Source organism: Phacochoerus africanus, chromosome X (assembly GCF_016906955.1).
Source record: "Phacochoerus africanus isolate WHEZ1 chromosome X, ROS_Pafr_v1, whole genome shotgun sequence".
Classification (NCBI taxonomy): Eukaryota; Metazoa; Chordata; class Mammalia; order Artiodactyla; family Suidae; genus Phacochoerus; species Phacochoerus africanus.
Genome location: NC_062560.1, coordinates 95,864,721 through 95,882,181, shown reverse-complemented (window position 1 = coordinate 95,882,181; position 17,461 = coordinate 95,864,721). Strand labels below are relative to the sequence as shown.

General features: G+C 36.1%; 1 protein-coding gene across 1 annotated transcript in view; it reads left to right on the top strand.

Annotated features, from left to right (window-relative positions):
- Positions 1–16,056, top strand: part of TRPC5 (transient receptor potential cation channel subfamily C member 5) — a 140,303-nt gene extending 124,247 nt beyond the window's left edge. The window contains exons 7-10 of the mRNA XM_047764922.1: positions 11,743–11,946; positions 12,431–12,472; positions 13,266–13,355; positions 15,007–16,056. Coding sequence (XP_047620878.1) covers positions 11,743–11,946; positions 12,431–12,472; positions 13,266–13,355; positions 15,007–15,699 — 1,029 coding nt within the window. The 3' untranslated portion in view covers positions 15,700–16,056. The remainder of the gene's footprint in view (positions 1–11,742; positions 11,947–12,430; positions 12,473–13,265; positions 13,356–15,006) is intronic.
- Positions 16,057–17,461: the final 1,405 nt, after the last annotated feature.

Genomic DNA, 17,461 nt, shown 5'->3' with positions numbered 1-17,461 from the left:
GGAAAGACTCCTTTGAGAATATGATGAAAGCTCAGAAAAATGCAAAACACCCGATATTTTACATATAATTTTAATAGATTCATTGACTCCATTAACTTCATTCATAGAATCAGGTTTAAAAATCCCTATTCTCTTGATACCATTTTTTACTTCAATCTGCTAATCTTTTAAAATCATAGCTAAGCACTGCTACCTTGGAGAGCAAAATGAAAGCCTTCACGAAATATCTGATAAGTCAAGGAACAAACTCTAGGATTCATTAACAGTCTGAATGTTCACTCAAAAACCACCCTAATACACTATAAGGTATAGCTCTCCTTTTTAAGATCTCATTTGCTAATAAAGAAAGATTTTTATTTTCTCTCTTACACTATACACTTTTGACAGCAGAGACTATATTGTTTTCATATCCCAGAACACATTTTTCTCTGGAGTATCTGTAACAATGTTTCTAGAAAAAATGTTGGCTTTGCAGATACATTCAATTTCTTTTTGTTGAGACACTAAAACCTAATAACTGATTCAAGCTATTTCCTTTTTTATTAACTGCCAAGAAATTTTGGGCCACATTTAGTGACCAGTAACATTTACTACTTCTAACTCCTAAAAATATTCTCTCTTCTTCTATAATTAACTGTGCTAGTTCCCTATTGCTACTATAGCAAATTACCACAAACTTGCTGCCTTGAAACAACACAAATTTATTATTTTACAGTTTTGGAGGTCAGAAGTCTGAAATATGGGTCTCAGTGGGCTAAAATCAAGGTTTCAGCCCTCCTTTCTGGAAGCACTAGTGGAGAGGCCACTTTCTTGCCTCAGCATCTGGAGGTTGTCTTGGTTCATGGCCCCTTTCCATCTTCAAAGCCATGAATGGCCATTTGAGTCTTTCTCACATTTATGTCACTCTGACACTGACTCTCCTTTCTCCCTCTTTCAATTATAAGTACCCTTGTGCTTACATTAGGCCCACCTACATAATCCAGGATAATTTCACATCAATATCAGCTAATTAAAAACCTATAATTCCACATGCAACCTTAATTCCCCCTTCGCATGTAACATAACATATTAACAATGCTCATAGATTAGAATGAAGACATCTTTAGAGGCTACCCTTGCCTACCACACTGACCATCTTATTTGGCATTGCTTTAAGTTAAAATCTTGTGGATATAAGTCACAAGTTAACATGGCCTCTGAAACAAAGCTCTCACCACCATATACATATGGTAGGGCCAAGGACATTTAAAAATATTTTTGAAAGTAAATTACAAATATCATGACATTTCATTCCAAATATTGTCATATATATTCAACTACATTATCACAATACCATATCTCACTCAAGAAATTTAACATTGATACACTATAATTACTAATTTGGAGTCCATGTTTAAATTTCCCTTATTGTCTCAAACACATAATTTATTGACGATAAACTGCAAGAACATTGAAAACGTGTCACTATGCACACATAGAGCCACTAGCAAAGAATGAGAGATTTACTGATTCAAGGCATTTAATGAAATCTTTGTGCAGTCATTATCTGACTACAACACACACACAAGGCAAGTATGGAAAAAAAGTCTGTGCAAAGGAAAAAAAGATGTCATAAAAACTGTGACCTAGATGTTGACTTTACCAAAGATGAAGCCAGCTATTTTAAATATCTTCAAAGAACTAAAGGAAACTAAAGAGGAAAGTATTAGAGGAAAGTATAAGAATAATGTCTCACCAAATATAGAATATTAATAAAGTGATAGAGGAGTTCCCGTCGTGGCACAGTGGTTAATGAATCCGACTAGGAACCATGAGGTTACGGGTTCGGTCCCTGCCCTTGCTCAGTGGGTTAACGATCCGGCGTTGCCGTGAGCTGTGGTGTAGGTTGCAGACGTGGCTCGGATCCTGCGTTGCTGTGGCTCTGGTGTAGGCCGGAGACTACAGCTCCAATTGGACCCCCTAGCCTGGGAACCTCCATATGCCGTGGGAGCGGCCCAACAAATAGCAAAAAGACAAAAAATAAATAAATAAAAATAAATAAATAAATAAATAAAGTGATAGAAATTATAAAAAAGATTGAATTTACGGATTTGAAAAGTGCTGTAACAAATGAAAAATTCATAAAAGACCTCAATAGTAGATTTGAGCTGACAAAAAAAGAAATTGGGAAACTCGAAGATAATTCAATTATCATTTTCTAGTCTGAGGATCAGAAAGAAAAACAGGATGGAGAAAAATGAACAGAGCTTCAGAGACCCATGAGACACCATTAAATAGCCAAAATGCTCATAATGGAAGTCTCAGGAAAAAAGAGAAGAAAAAAGAGCAGAAAGAATATTTGAAGAAATAGTGAATAAAGACCTCTCAAAATAGTCTACACATCCAAAAGCTCAAATATTTCCTAGTAGGATAACACCCCCAAAAATCCACCTCATAGTTAGACTGTCAAAGATAAAGAAAAAATCTTGAAATAAGGAAAATAAGAAGATAACTGGTTTCCCATAAGGAACAATGAGCACTAGAAGTCAGTCTGATGACATATACAAAATATTCAAAGCAATACACTGCCAACCAAGAATTCTGTATCCAGCAAAAATATCCTTAAATGAGGGGGAAATGAAGACATTCCCAAGAACACAAAGACTGACAGAATTAATGGCCAGAAGACCTGTCCTACAAGAAATGCTAAAAAAAAAGAGTCCTTCAGGATGAAATGAGAGGACAACAACAGCAAGAACAACAACAAAAATAAAACCCACACAAAGATATAAAGAGCACCAGAAAGGGTAACTGTATAGGTAAATATAAAAGACAATACAAATTTACCTGGGGGGAATTTTTTCCCAACATAAAAATAGCTGCAAAATTCAATAATTATACAACTGTGTTGATGGGTTTATAATGTATAAATGTATAATCTATAAAGGAATAGTTTGTATTTCAGTAATAGCACAAAGGAGGAGAGAAGGAATGAAGCTGTATTGTACCAAAGTTTTTACATATGATTGAAATTGGGTTGCTATTGATCCAATGTAGATTGTATTAAATTAAGATGTTAATTGTAATCCCTGGGATAAACACAAAGAAAATAATTTTTAATATAGTAAAAGAAACAAGGGAATTAAAAGATATGTTAGAAAATATCTATGTAAAACAAAAGAAATCAAAAATAAAGGAATAGAGAAAAAAAGACATGTAACATAGGTAATGGCTAAATGGTAGATATAAATCCTACTTTTTAAGTAGTTAGTTTAAATGTAAATACACATTTAACTAGGTTACACAAGGCAGAGACTGCCAGGCTGTATAATAAACACACATGATCCAAATATATGCTGTCTACAAGAGACAAACTTTATAAAGAGACAAGTAGATAAGTAAAAGAGTGGGAAAAGATATATGATGCAAACAGAACCAAAAGAGAGCTAAGTGCCTATACTAATTATCAGACAAAAAGAATTTAAGACAAAATGTGTTACTAGAGAAAACAAAGGACATTTTATAACAGTGAATTTGTGAATCCACAATGAAGATTTAACAGTTATAAACATATTTCCGATCCTGCTGTGTAGCACTGGGAACTATGTCTAGTCACTTAGGATGGAGCATGATAATGTGAGAAAATAGAATGTATACATGTATGTGTAACTGGGTCACCATGCCGTACAGTAGAAAATTGACAGAACACTGTAATTCAGCTATAACGGAAAAAAATAAAAATCATTATATTAAAAATGAATAAGTAAACATATTTCCATCTAACTACAGAGCCAAAAAATACATGAAGCAAAAATCAATAGAACTGAAGGGAGAAATAGAAATTAAACAATAACAAGTTGGAGAATTTATTACCTCACTTTCAGTAACAGGCAGAACAAGACAGATGACCAAAAAGGAAATAGAATACTTGAACAAGGGTATAAACCAACTAGATCTAATGGACATCTATCTATAGAACACATCACACAACAGTAGCAGAATATATGTTCTTCTGAACTGCACGTGGAACATTCTCCAAAAGAGATTATATATTAGTCCATAAAATAAGCTTCACTAAATCTCTTGAAGGATTAAAATAATAAAAAGTATGTTCTGTAAACATACTTGGAATATATTAGAATCAGAAATCAGTAACAGAATAAAATTTTGGAAATCCACACAAAATGGATAGTAGAGAAGATACTGCAAAATAACCACTGATTCAAAGAAGAAATTACCAAGGAAATTAGAAAATACTTTGAGATGAATGAAAGGAAGAATAAAATATATACCAAATTTTCTCAAAAAGAAATTTATAACTGTAAATACTTATATTAAAAAGGAAGATTTCAGATTAATAACCTGAATTACCACCTTAATGAAACTAGAAAAAGAACAGCAAACTAAGCCCAAAGCAAGAAAAAAAGAAAAATACTAGTAGATTGTTTATTAATAAAATATTTAGATTTCCATTTTTATAAGTTATTATTCATTTTGAGTTAATTGTTGTATGTGGTATGAAGTAAGGATCAAGGTTTTGTTTTTTTTTTTTTTGTAGAAGTCCAACTATTCCAAGACAATTTGTTGAAAAGATTATCCTTTCCAAGTTGAATTGCCTTGACACCTTTCTTGAAAGTCAGTTTCATATATGCATGTAATTATGCATATGCATGCATTTATTTTTGGACTTTCTTGTTTTGTTCCATTGATCTTCATGCCAATTTGTTCTTTTTCAAAATTAACCATTTTATACTTTTGTATTTATATATAAATTTGAGAAGCAGTTTGTCAGTTTCTTCAAAAATGTTAACTGAGATTTGACTGAAATTGTAACAAATCTATAAATCAATTTGGAGAGAGTTGATATCCTAACTACAGTTAGTTTTCCAATTCATGAATATGAAAGACATTTATTTGTCTTCTTTATCTCAGTAATCTTCATAGTTTTCAGTGTAATTAACATGTATATTTTTGTCATATTCCTAAGTATTTTATACTTTAAATGACACTTTTAAAAATTTTTATTTCCTCATTGTTCATTGCTACTGTATAGACATACAACTGATTTGTATCTGGTTCTGTTTGACAGATCTTTTTCTCCTCATTACATGTCATATTTTCCTGCTTTTTGGCATTTTTCATACATTTTTATTGGATGCAAGACATTGTGAATTTTACCTTGCTGAGTGCCGGATATTTTGTATGGTTATAAATTTCCTTGAGTTTTATTCTGAAAATAGTTTGATCCCATTGAGGCTTGCTTTTAATCTTTGTTAAGCAGGACCCAAAACACTTTTAGTCTAGGGCAGTTCTGTACAATGAAAATTTTATGCAAGTCACAAATGTGTGCCACATATGTTACATTTTCTAGTAGTCACATTAAAATATAGTGAAAAGAAACTGGTAAAATCAAATTTAGTTATATATAAATATATTACATATATAATGTATTATATTGGTACCCCAAAACAAGAAAAAACAGTTCAGCAAATTAAAAACTATAGACCAATACTATGGAAATCCTCAACAAAGTATTAGCTTGTTGAAACCAGTAATGTATGAAAAAAACACACTATAACCAAATGGGACTTATCCCAGAAATGCAAAGTAATCTATCATATGAATAGTCTAAACAAGAAAAAACCCATGATCATATCATAGATGCAGAAAAAGTATTTGACAAACTTCAACATACATTTTTGATTTAAAAAAAAAAAGTCTTGGCAGAGTTCCCGTCATGACGCAGTGGTTAATGAATTCGACTAGGAACCATAAGGTTGTGGGTTCGACCCCTGGCCTTGCTCAGTGGGTTAAGGATCCAGCGTTGCCATGAGCTGTGGTGTAGGTCGCAGGCGTGGCTTGGATCCCTCGTTGCTGTGGCTCTGGCATAGGCCAGTGGCTACAGCTCCGATTAGACCCCTAGCCTGGGAATCTCCATATGCCGCGAGAGCGGCCCTAGAAAAGGCAAAAAGCCAAAAATAAATAAATAAATAAATAAATGTATGTATGTATGTCTTGGCAAACTTGAATTAGAATGTAACGTCCACAACTTAAACCATAAAACCTACAGTTAACTCAGTAGTGAAAGACTGAATATTTTCTAACATCAATAACAAAGTATATCTGCTTTCAGTACTTCTGTTCCAGATTGTATTGGAGATCCTAGACAGTGCAATAAGGAAGGAAAAACATTAAAGACATAGAGATTGGAAAGGAAGAAATGAAACTATCTTATGATTCTGTATAAAGAAAATTCTAAAGAATCTATTTAAAAACTTAGAATAAAAAATGAATTTCAGAAGGCCATTGCTAGCAATAAACAATTGAAAACTGAAATTTTAAAAGACAGTACCATTGTAAATTGTTGCAAAGAAAATTAAATACTTAGGTATAAGCTTTAAAAAAAACATGTATAGGACTTATACACTGAAAACTACAAAACATGGATGTAAGAAATGACATACTGTGTTTGTGAATTGGAGGACTCAGAATAAATATACTTTCACTTAGCATAAGGTTTTCAAGCTTCCTCCATGTTGTAGCATGTGTCAATATTTCATTCCTTTCTAAGACTGGACAATATAATAACATACCACATTTTGTTTATCCATTTATCAGTTTATGAATATTTGGATTTTTTTCCACTCCTTGTCTATTATGAATAATGCTGCTGAACATTTGTGTACAAGTTTTTAGGTAGAATATGTTTTCATTTCTCTTGGGTATTTAGCTAGGAGTGAAATTGCTGGGTCATGTGGTAACTTTATGTTTAATTATTTGAGAAACTGATGTACTATTTTCCAAAGTAGCTGTACAATTTCACACTCCTGCCAGCAGTGTGTGAGGGTGCGATTTCTCCAGATCATCGTCTTTACTGGTTATTATTTGTCTTATTTTAAATTATCACTATCCTAGTGGGTATAAAGTGGTATCTCATTTTGGTTTTTATTTGAATATCCCTGATGACCAGTGAGGTTGGGCATCTTATCATGTGCTTGTTTGTTGTTACTTCTTCTTTCGGGAAATGTCTATTCAAGTGCTTTGCCCATTTTTAAATTGGTTATTTGTATTTTTATCGTTGAATTGTAATTGTTCTTTATATAGTCTGGGTACAAGTCCCATATCAGACATATGATATTTAATTACTTTCTCCCATTCTGTGGGTGGTCTTTTCATTTACTTTATGGTGTCCTTTGAGGAACAAAGTTTTCAACTTTAAGTCCAATTTACTTTTTATTCTTTTGTTGCTTGGCTTTTGGTGTTATCTCTAAGAAACCATTGTTTTATCCAAGGTCATGAAGATTTACTCCTAAATCTTCTTCTTTGAGTTTTATAGTTTTTATCTATTAAATTTAGTTCTGTGATTCATTTTGAGTTGAATTTTGTATGTGGTGTGAGGTAGGAGTCCAACTTCATTCTTTTTTTAATTTTTTAAAGTTTTATTGAATAGTTTATTTACAAGCTTGTGATAATCCTGCTGTACAACAAAGTGATTCAGTTATATATATACATACATACAGCACTCTATCCAACGTCATTCTTTTGATTGTGGATAGCCAGTACTCCTAGCATTCCCAACTGATTGCCAAAGGCGCAAAAGCAATTTAGTAGAACAACAGCTTTTTTAGTAACCGGTAAATGGTCATCCACAGGTGAAATAAATACAGACCCTCAATGTAAATTTCACCTCGAGCAAAAATGAAGCAAAGTGGATCACAGAGCTAAATGCAAATCTTACAAGTATAAAATTTGTAGAGGAAAACATAAGAGAAAATCTTCATGACCTTGGGTTAGATAGAGTTCCTAGGCATAATACCAAGCGCATAACCCATTAAAAAATTGATAAATTTGACTTCATTGAAATTAAAACACTTCCCTCTATGAAAGATATCATTAAGTAAATGAAAAGATAACACACAATCTGAGAGAACACATTTGCAAGTTACATTCCTGAAAAGGAGCTAGTATCCAGAATATATTTTCAAAACTATCTAAATCCACCCATAAGCAAGCAATCAGCCAGATAAAAATGGGCAAAAGATCTGAACAGACACTTCACCACAGAGGATATCTAGATAGTAAATAAATATATGAAAAGAGACCCAACTTCATTAGCAATTTGGAAAAATGCAAATTAAAACCATAATGAGATACCACCATTTAATCTGTTGGAATAGCTAAACTCTAAAAACTTAAATGCTAAGGAGGATACAGAACAACTGGTGAGAATGAAAGATGATATGGTCAGTCTGGAAAATAGTTTGGCAGTTTATTATAAAGTTAAATACACATCTACCTCATGATCCAGCAATATCACTCCTAAATATTTAAGCAGCTTTATTCATAATTACTAAAAACTGGAAACAACTGCAATGTTCTCAAAGGGTGAATGAATAAACAACTATGGTATATCCATACAACATAAAACTATTCAGCAATAAAATGAAATGGGTTATTGATGGATACAAAAAATCTCAAAGATTTTAATGCTGAGTAAAATAAGCCAGTCTCAAAAGATTATCTACTGGAGTTTCTTTCATGGCTCAGCAGTAAACGAATGCAACTAGGATCCATGAAGATGCAAGTTTGATCCCTGGCCTCACTCAGTGGATTAAGGATCTGGCATTTCCGGCATTACTGTTTAGTGAGCTGTGGTGTAGGTCGCAAACATGGCTTGGATCCCACATTGCTGTGGCTGTGGCTGTGGCCAGTAGCTACAGCTCCTATTTGACCCCTAGCCTGGGAACTTCCATATGCCACAGGTGCAGCCCTAAGAGCAAAAAATTAAAAAAAAGAGATTATCTACTGTATGTTTTCATTTATAAGACATTTTGGAAAAGGTAAACTAAAGGAACGAAAAATGGAGAAGTGGTTGCCAGGGGTTAGGGTTGGGGAGAGTTTGATTATAAAGGGGCGACACTAGGGGATTTGGGGCTTGTTGGAACTGTTGTGTACCCTGGTTGTGGCAGTGGTTACATCAGTCCATCCAGGTCTGTGTGTCTTGATTATGATGGTGCTTAAACAGGTCTATACACTCATCAAAATTTTACTCTGTGTGAATCATACCTCAATAATATTGATTTGTTTAAAAAATATAAATTTCTCCACAGAAATACTTCTCCTTAAAAAATAACTACTATTGACAGTTTAGTATGTACCTGTCTATAACATGTAAGCATGTAACATAAATATTTTTTCAGTTGTACAAAGGGGATCATTTCACACAACATATATTGTTTTTTATGTTTCTTTTTTCACTTAAAAGTCTTAAAAATATATGGACAAATGCTTATATACAAAATGTATTTCTAACTATAAAGTGATAATAGATCTGTATTTTTAATAGTTTGGTTATAAACCATTTTGTGGATGTGACATCATTTACTTAACCAGCCTCACACTGCACACTGTCGGATATTTAGGTTGTTGCCAGTTGTTTTGCTGTCAAGCTGCAGTGCTATAGTGAACAGCCCTGCGTACATATCTTTTTGCAAGTATATTAAGATAAATTTCTTTTCTTTTTTTTTTTTTTAGGGTTGCACCTGCGGCATATGGAGGTTCCCAGGCTAGGGGTCGAATCAAAGATAAATTTCTTTTAAATTTTTTTATTAAAGCATAGTCGATGTACAATGTTCTGTCAAGTTCTACTGCACAGCAAAGTGGCCCAAGTCATACATACATACATATATATATATATTCCTTTTCTCATATTATCTTCCATCACATTCTACCACAAGTGATTGGATATAGTTCCCTGTGCTATACAGCAGGACCTCCTTGCTTATCCATTCTAAATGTAATGGATTTATTACTGCAATCCCAAACTCCCAGTCCATCCCACTCCCTCCCCTTCCCCCTTGGCAACCATAAGTCTGTTCTCTATGTCTGTGAGTCTGTTTCTGTTTTGTAGATAGGTCCATTTGTGTCATATTTTATTTTTTTATTTTTATTTCTTTTGTCTTTTTGCCATTTCTTGGGCCGCTCCCACGGCATATGGAGGTTCCCAGGCTAGGAGTCTAATTGGAGCTGTAGCCACTGGCCTACGCCAGAGCCCCAGCAACATGGGATCCGAGCCGCGTCTGCAACCTACACCACAGCTCATGGCAACACCGGATCGTTAACCCACTGAGCAAGGGCAGGGACCAAACCCACAACCTCATGGTTCCTAGTCGGATTCGTTTACCACTGTGCCACGACGGGAACTCCTGTGTCATATTTTAGATTCCACATATAAGTGATACCATATGGTAGTTGTCTTTTTCTTTCTGATTTACTTCACTTAGTATGAGAGTTTCTAGTTGCGTCCATGTTTCTGCAAATGGCATTATTTTGTTCTTTTTAATGGCTGAGTAGTATTCCATTATGTATATGTACATCTTCTTAATCCAGTCATCTGTCAATGGACATTTAGGTTGTTTCTATGTCTTGGCTATTGTAAATTGTGCTGTGATGAACATAGGGGTACATGTATCTTTTTTTTTAATGTTTTTATTAGAGTTGATGTACAGTATCCAGTTACTGCTATACAGCAAAGTGGCCCTGTTATACATATATATATGCATTTTTTTCTTATAATATCTTCCATCATGTTCCGTAAAAGGTGATTGGTTACAGTTCCCTGTGCTATACAGCAGGACACCATTGCTTATCCACTCCAAATGCAATAGTTTACATATACAAATCCCAAACTCCCTGTCCATCCCACTCCCTCCCCCTCCCCCTTGGCAACCACAAGTCTGTTTTCCATGTCCATGAGTTTGCTTCTGTTCTGTAGAGAGGTTCATTTGTGCCATATTTTAGATTCCACATATGAGTGACACCATATGGTAGTTGTCTTTCTGATTTACTTCACTTAGTATGAGAATCTCTAGTTTCATCCATGTTGCTGCAAATGGCATTATTTTGTTCTTTTTTATGGCTGAGTAGTATTCCATTGTGTATATATACCACATCTTCCTAATTTAATCATCTGTCAATGGACATTTGGGTTGTTTCCATGTCTTGGCTATTGTGAATAGCGCTGTGATGAACATGGGGGTGCATTTATCTTTTTGAATGAATATATTGTCCAGATATATGCCCAGGAATGGGATTGCTGGATCATATGGCAATTCTATATTTAGTTTTCTGAGGAACCTCCATACTGTTTTCCATAGTGGTTGTACCAATTTACATTCCCACCAACAGTGTAGGAGGGTTCCTTTTTCTCTACCCTCTCCAGCATTTGTTATTTGTAAACTTATTAATGATAGCCATTCTGACTGGTATGAGGTGGTACCTCATAGTTTCGATTTGCATTTCTCTAATAATTAGTGATATTTAGCACTTTTTCACATGCCTGCTGGCCATCCATGTCTTCTTTGGAGAAATGTCTATTTAGGTCTTCTGCCCATTTTTCAATTGAGTTATTTGGTTTTTTTGCTCTTGAGTTGTATGAGTTGTTTGTATGTTTTGGAGATTAAGCCCTTGTTGGTTTCATCTTTTGAAACTATTTTCTCCCATTCTCTAGGTTGTCTTTTCATTGTTTTATGGCTTCCTTTGCTGTGCAAAAGCTTGTAAGTTCGATTAGGTCCCATTGGTTTATTTTTGTTTCTAAAGAAAAATTTCTAATTGTATGATTACTGGGTCGTAAGGTAAGTGTAATTTGAATTTTTATAGCTACTGACAGATTGCCTTCTATAGAAACAAGCAGAAGTTTTAGAATGAGTCATGGGTGCATTCTGCATTTTCCCACCCAAATCCTTGAACTTTTCTCTTTCATAGGATCATGCCGATATTGAGTGGAAATTTGCAAGGACAAAGCTCTGGATGAGTTACTTTGACGAAGGTGGCACCTTGCCACCTCCTTTCAACATCATCCCCAGCCCCAAGTCATTTCTATACCTTGGTAACTGGTTCAACAATACCTTCTGCCCCAAAAGAGACCCTGATGGTAGACGGAGAAGGCACAACTTGAGAAGCTTCACAGTAAGACTTTTAAAAATTGTTTCATTTTTAAAAAAAATTTTTTTTGTCTTTCCAGGGCCGCACCTCCGGCGTATGGAGGTTCCCAGGCTAGGGGTCTAATCAGAGCTGTAGCCGCTGGCCTATGCCAGAGCCACAGCAACGTGGGATCCGAGCTGTGTCTGTGACCTACACCACAGCTCACAGCAATGCCGGATCCTTAACCCCCTGAGCAAGGCCAGGGATCAAACGTGCAACCTCATGGTTCCTAGTCAGATTCATTTCTGCTGCACCATGATGGGAACTCCATGTTTCCTTTTAAACACAACTGTTTTCTCCTTTCTCTCTTTTGTGACATTCCCTTTCTTAAACATTATAATACTACTCCAACCTACAGATGCTTTGGGGGCTCCTATGTCGTGTTCCAGTCCTAATATTTAGAAATATATTCAAATATATGGGCTGCTGGGAGACTGCTGATGTAACCTCTGTCCATTTTCAATTACAGGAACGCCATGCTGACAGCCTCATACAGAATCAACATTACCAGGTAAAGCTTCTTCATAGGGACTAAGCACAATAGTTTTTGGTCAGTTGTGTGACCTTGGACAAGTCACTTACCTTCACTGAGCCTCAGTTTCTTCATCTGTAAAATAAGGATGATAAAACTTAAAGTATAGATGTGAGCAATGAGTGGTGAGTGTTTATGTATGACTGTTGTGTGTCCTGGCACAGTGCCTGACATATTGCATTATGTGGTCACTATCATTATCGCCGTTACTAACACAAAGCATGGTGACCCCGTGAATACCATTCCCAGGGGGCTAAGTAAAAAGATGCCATCCGTGTAAAGGAGAAGTATAGATTGACTCGAAGAAAAAGTATCTTGATTACATAATTAGTGGACATGGAAATAAGCAGACTTTGTTACACTGAAGAATGACTTTCTCAACTTTATACAAGAAAAACTCATTTTGCTAGGAGGGTCAGAGTTTAATCCAGCCTGAAAGGAGAGGATATTGACTGTGACCATTCAAGCATTATTCTGTTCTCAATATTCTATGAATGTAAATTCACATTCATGTTAATGCTTAGGTGGAAAATTTTCCTTTCAGGGGAATTTGATTTTACTATCCCACTCTGCCACGAGATTGGGCCACATAATAAGTCTTCATGTAGCCAATGGTCTTACCTGGGGAGTTTTGTAGAAAATGGCTGGATTCTGTGAGGATTTTCCATGGCAGATAGTCTAAGCACGTTTTATTTTCAGTGTATGTTTCTTATTTTACTGAGAGCCCACAAAGGAAACTGAATGCCTCTTTATGTTTGTGTTTAAATTCCAGGAAGTTATCAGGAATTTAGTGAAAAGATATGTGGCAGCTATGATAAGAAATTCCAAAACAAATGAAGGACTAACAGAAGAAAATTTTAAGGTAATTTAGTCATAAAGTGGTTAAATTTCTCATTTCACATTTCTTAAGCATCATTTAATCTTCACAGGGTTTGAGGTTTCTGGTGGTGGAATTTCAACTGTCTATAATACAGTAAAACCAGCTACAACTCATATTTTTTCTTAGAATAGTCTGTCATCCAGTAGGTCGAGAGATTTTACCAATATCAGTCACACAACAATAAGCTTTATGAATAATAAAAATATGCATTCTTTTAATGTTCTGGGTTTTTCTCAGTTTTGGAATTGAATGCTTTAAATGATGTGGCAAGGATGTGTGATAAGAGGAAAGATAGCAAAGGGAAGATGCCTGGAGGTGAATGGCCTTCTATAATTAAGAGATACAAGACAAAAAAATCTACTGTTAAATCTCAGATTTATGAAATACTACCATTACACATTTTTGGTTGTCACACTGAGATGTGTGTGCTATTGGCATCTAGTGGGCAGAGACCAATGTTGTTGCTAAAAATCCTACAATCCACAGGACAACCCCCCACAACAAAAAATGACCCAGCTCAACATGTCAGTTGGTTGAGAAACCCTATCCTAGCGCACATATGTATTTTCTAAGGAATATAAGAAGGCTCTTATCTTAACCTACAGACATAACTTACCTATTGAGGGCTTGCTATGTGCCAAGCATTCTGCTAGGTGCTGGGGCACAGTCATGAGCAAGATATCACCAGCACCTACTCCCTCATGGAGTGACACACAGTAATAATAAAGGGTGACGAATGACTGAGTATTCTAATAGGATCAACACAAGGTGCTGTGAGACATAGAGATGGGGGTGCCAGGGAGATACTCAACTGGGACTTGGGGATTTGGGGCAGGCTTTCCAGAGGAAGCAATGTTTAAGCTGAGGTTTGAAGGAGGAGCCAGATAAAGGAGATCTAGGGAGAAGAATTCCAGACAGAGAGAATAGCACATGCAAAGGCCCAGAGGCAAGAGAGGGAATGTCCATACAAGTGGAGAGTAACAAGAGTCTGGGAAAAGAGTAGAAAGAAATGAAATGGGAGAGATCGACGTGGACCAGGCCTTGAAAAACCTTATAATCTGTGGTATGACATTTTTCCTTTTTCCTAAAGTGGGTGGCAAGTTACTAAAAGGTGTTAAGCAAGGGAACAACATGATCAGATTTAAGCTTTTCAAAGATGGCTTTTAAAAGAGCAATCTAGTATCTAGGCAGTCAGTTAGAAGGCATTTCATAGGGACTAGAATAAACAGGGTCCCCTGTCCCAAAACACCATCTCATCACCTGACTAATTTTATTCCTGAGAGTCCTAAAAGCTTTTTCCTCTTCAGTAGCACTTTGATATGCACGTGCCTATGACAGCCCATACCCTAATCTAATACAGTAATTGCTAGTGAACACTTTAGTCTGTTAGCATGCTCCTGATAGCAAGTTTCTGAAACTCACTTGACCAGTCGCACACTTTTCCCAATGGCTAGCCCTGCCCACAGAATTTAATGTTTTCCTTGTGCTGGAATAATGTGAGAGTGTTCTGGTAGTTTGTATACTTTGTGATTTGCTATGAGGCAAAACCTGGAACATTTCAAAGGATACCTAGTGTGCCAATTTTGAACTAAAGACCAAGCTTTTTAACATAATGTCTTCTCCCCTGCCTTAGGAATTGAAACAGGACATCTCCAGCTTTCGATATGAAGTGCTTGACCTCTTGGGAAATAGGAAGCACCCAAGGAGAAGCTTTTCCACTAGCAGCACTGAACTCTCTCAGAGGGATGATACCAATGATGGCAGTGGTGGGGCCCGGGCCAAATCCAAGAGTGTCTCTTTCAATTTAGGCTGCAAGAAAAAAGCCTGCCACGGGCCACCTCTCATCAGGACCACACCAAGAGTCAGTGGTGCCCAAGGGAAGTCAAAAGCAGAGTCATCAAGCAAACGCTCCTTCATGGGTCCCTCTCTCAAGAAACTGGGTCTCCTATTCTCCAAGTTTAACGGTCATATGTCTGAACCCAGTTCAGAGCCAATGTACACAATTTCTGATGGAATCGTTCAGCAGCACTATATGTGGCAGGACGTCAGATATTCTCAGATGGAGAAAGGGAAGGCAGAGGCCTGTTCTCAAAGTGAAATTAACCTCAGTGAGGTAGAATTAGGTGAAGCCAGGGGCGCTGCTCAGAGCAGTGAATGCCCTCTAGCCTGTTCCAGCTCTCTTCACTGCGCATCCAGTATTTGCTCCTCAAATTCTAAACTTTTAGACTCCTCAGAGGACGTATTTGAAACTTGGGGAGAGGCTTGTGACTTACTCATGCACAAATGGGGTGATGGACAGGAAGAACAAGTTACAACTCGGCTCTAAGTCAAGCCGTTATCACCCTTTCTGGAACTCAGAAAATTTCTAATTTTGTTCCTCTCAGAGGTGACATAGAATATGGTTCCCTCACTGCCCCCCACTAGAAAGGAGAGTGAAACTCCTATTATTTGCATTGTCTTTTATAGCCATTCTTCAGTTTTTTGTTCTTCTTCTTCTTCTTACTATTATTTGCCTTTTTATACCTATAAACACTAAGTCCATTTCACAACCAACTGATGGGGTGTTTGCCCCTAAACAGCAGAGGTGCAGTCGGGTGCTTAACCCTTTGGCTTTGCTTTTCTTACCCTTGCTTCCTTGAAGCTCCAGGTGCCACTTTGCTACTGTTGCTGCCGCACAGATTCCTGACCTTCCTCAGGATCTCACACCATTTCCCCACAGAGCTGAGGGATGTGCTCAGCAGTCCCCACCAGCTATCAGATAAGGCAAACTAACCTGCCTATCTTTGTTGCCCTTCAGTGCTCCACGCCGCCCATCCTGGTTCAATGAACAGCATCAAAGGGAGATTGAATAGACTCCAAGGAATTGTCAGCTTGTGGTTTCTAGGTATAACTGGCCTTTGTGTTGTTTTTGTTTTTAAACACTACAACTTCTCCTTAACGTGGGGGCTGTTGAATTTGTTTCTTAAAGATTTGTTAGTTTCCTAACGTGTGCCAGTGAACACTTACCCTGTAGTATATGTCATATCTAGTAGGTTAGTGGATTCCTTTCCTATGTGTATTTCAGTTAGCTTACTGCATTTTAAAATTTGATAGCATCCAGATTAGTATGTAGGATGTATACTGTTTTTAAAAAACTTCTACTGCACTCTAACCAATAGTCACTACATCTCATACACTGGCAAGAAAAAATAATTAGCTGGTATATTTATAGGGTCCTATTTACTGTTGATAGTTTTAATCATTGTTGCTATCAAAAGCATTTCTAAGATAAAAGCCTGGATTTGAAAAATTTTTTTATCAGAAAAATGACATCTTGTTGAGGTGTCAGAATCTGAAAACTTCATCTTCATTGTAATCAACTGCTTTCTGATAAAACAACAACAAAACAATTTTAGGTCTAGATAATCTGATTCAAGTTGCAGTATTAATGTTCATTGGGGACAGTGGAATTGCATGTGTAGACTTATGTTAAATATATAACATAACAACCCTAGTGAATTCATGGAACTACAAACATGATCCAGATTATACTGTCTTCAAAGAAAACTGCATTTATACATCCAAACAAATTATTTTCCACAGCTTAGGAATACCTCATCAGAATACATAGGTTAAAGTTAAAAAATGAAGCCCATGATGCATATGGTCATCATATTAGACCTGTTAACCATTGAGAGATTACCTGCTAATCAAGGTGGTTTTTTACCAATATTAGCACAAAGGTATCCCCAACATACACCCTAACATATGACCTGAAATAGCCCGAGGTCTGGGTCTGGATGACTAAATTAATGTATAGCTCAAAAAGTAAGAGATATAGTTAGTTGTTACCCTGTTCTTAGAAATGTCAACAGCAATAGGAAACCAGCTACATTCATATGGATACTTTCTGGAAAAATTAAGTGAAATGAAGCATTTTCAAACAATGCATATATAATATGCCTCCAAAATAGTTTTTGACAATGTAGTTTGTTGTTTGAATTGATTCCCATTCCAGCCCTAGCTTTAGTGACTGACAAAATACTCTACATGAAGGACACACACTGGGGATGAGGGAGCAACAAGAGAAGGTGATGAAGAACAAAGGT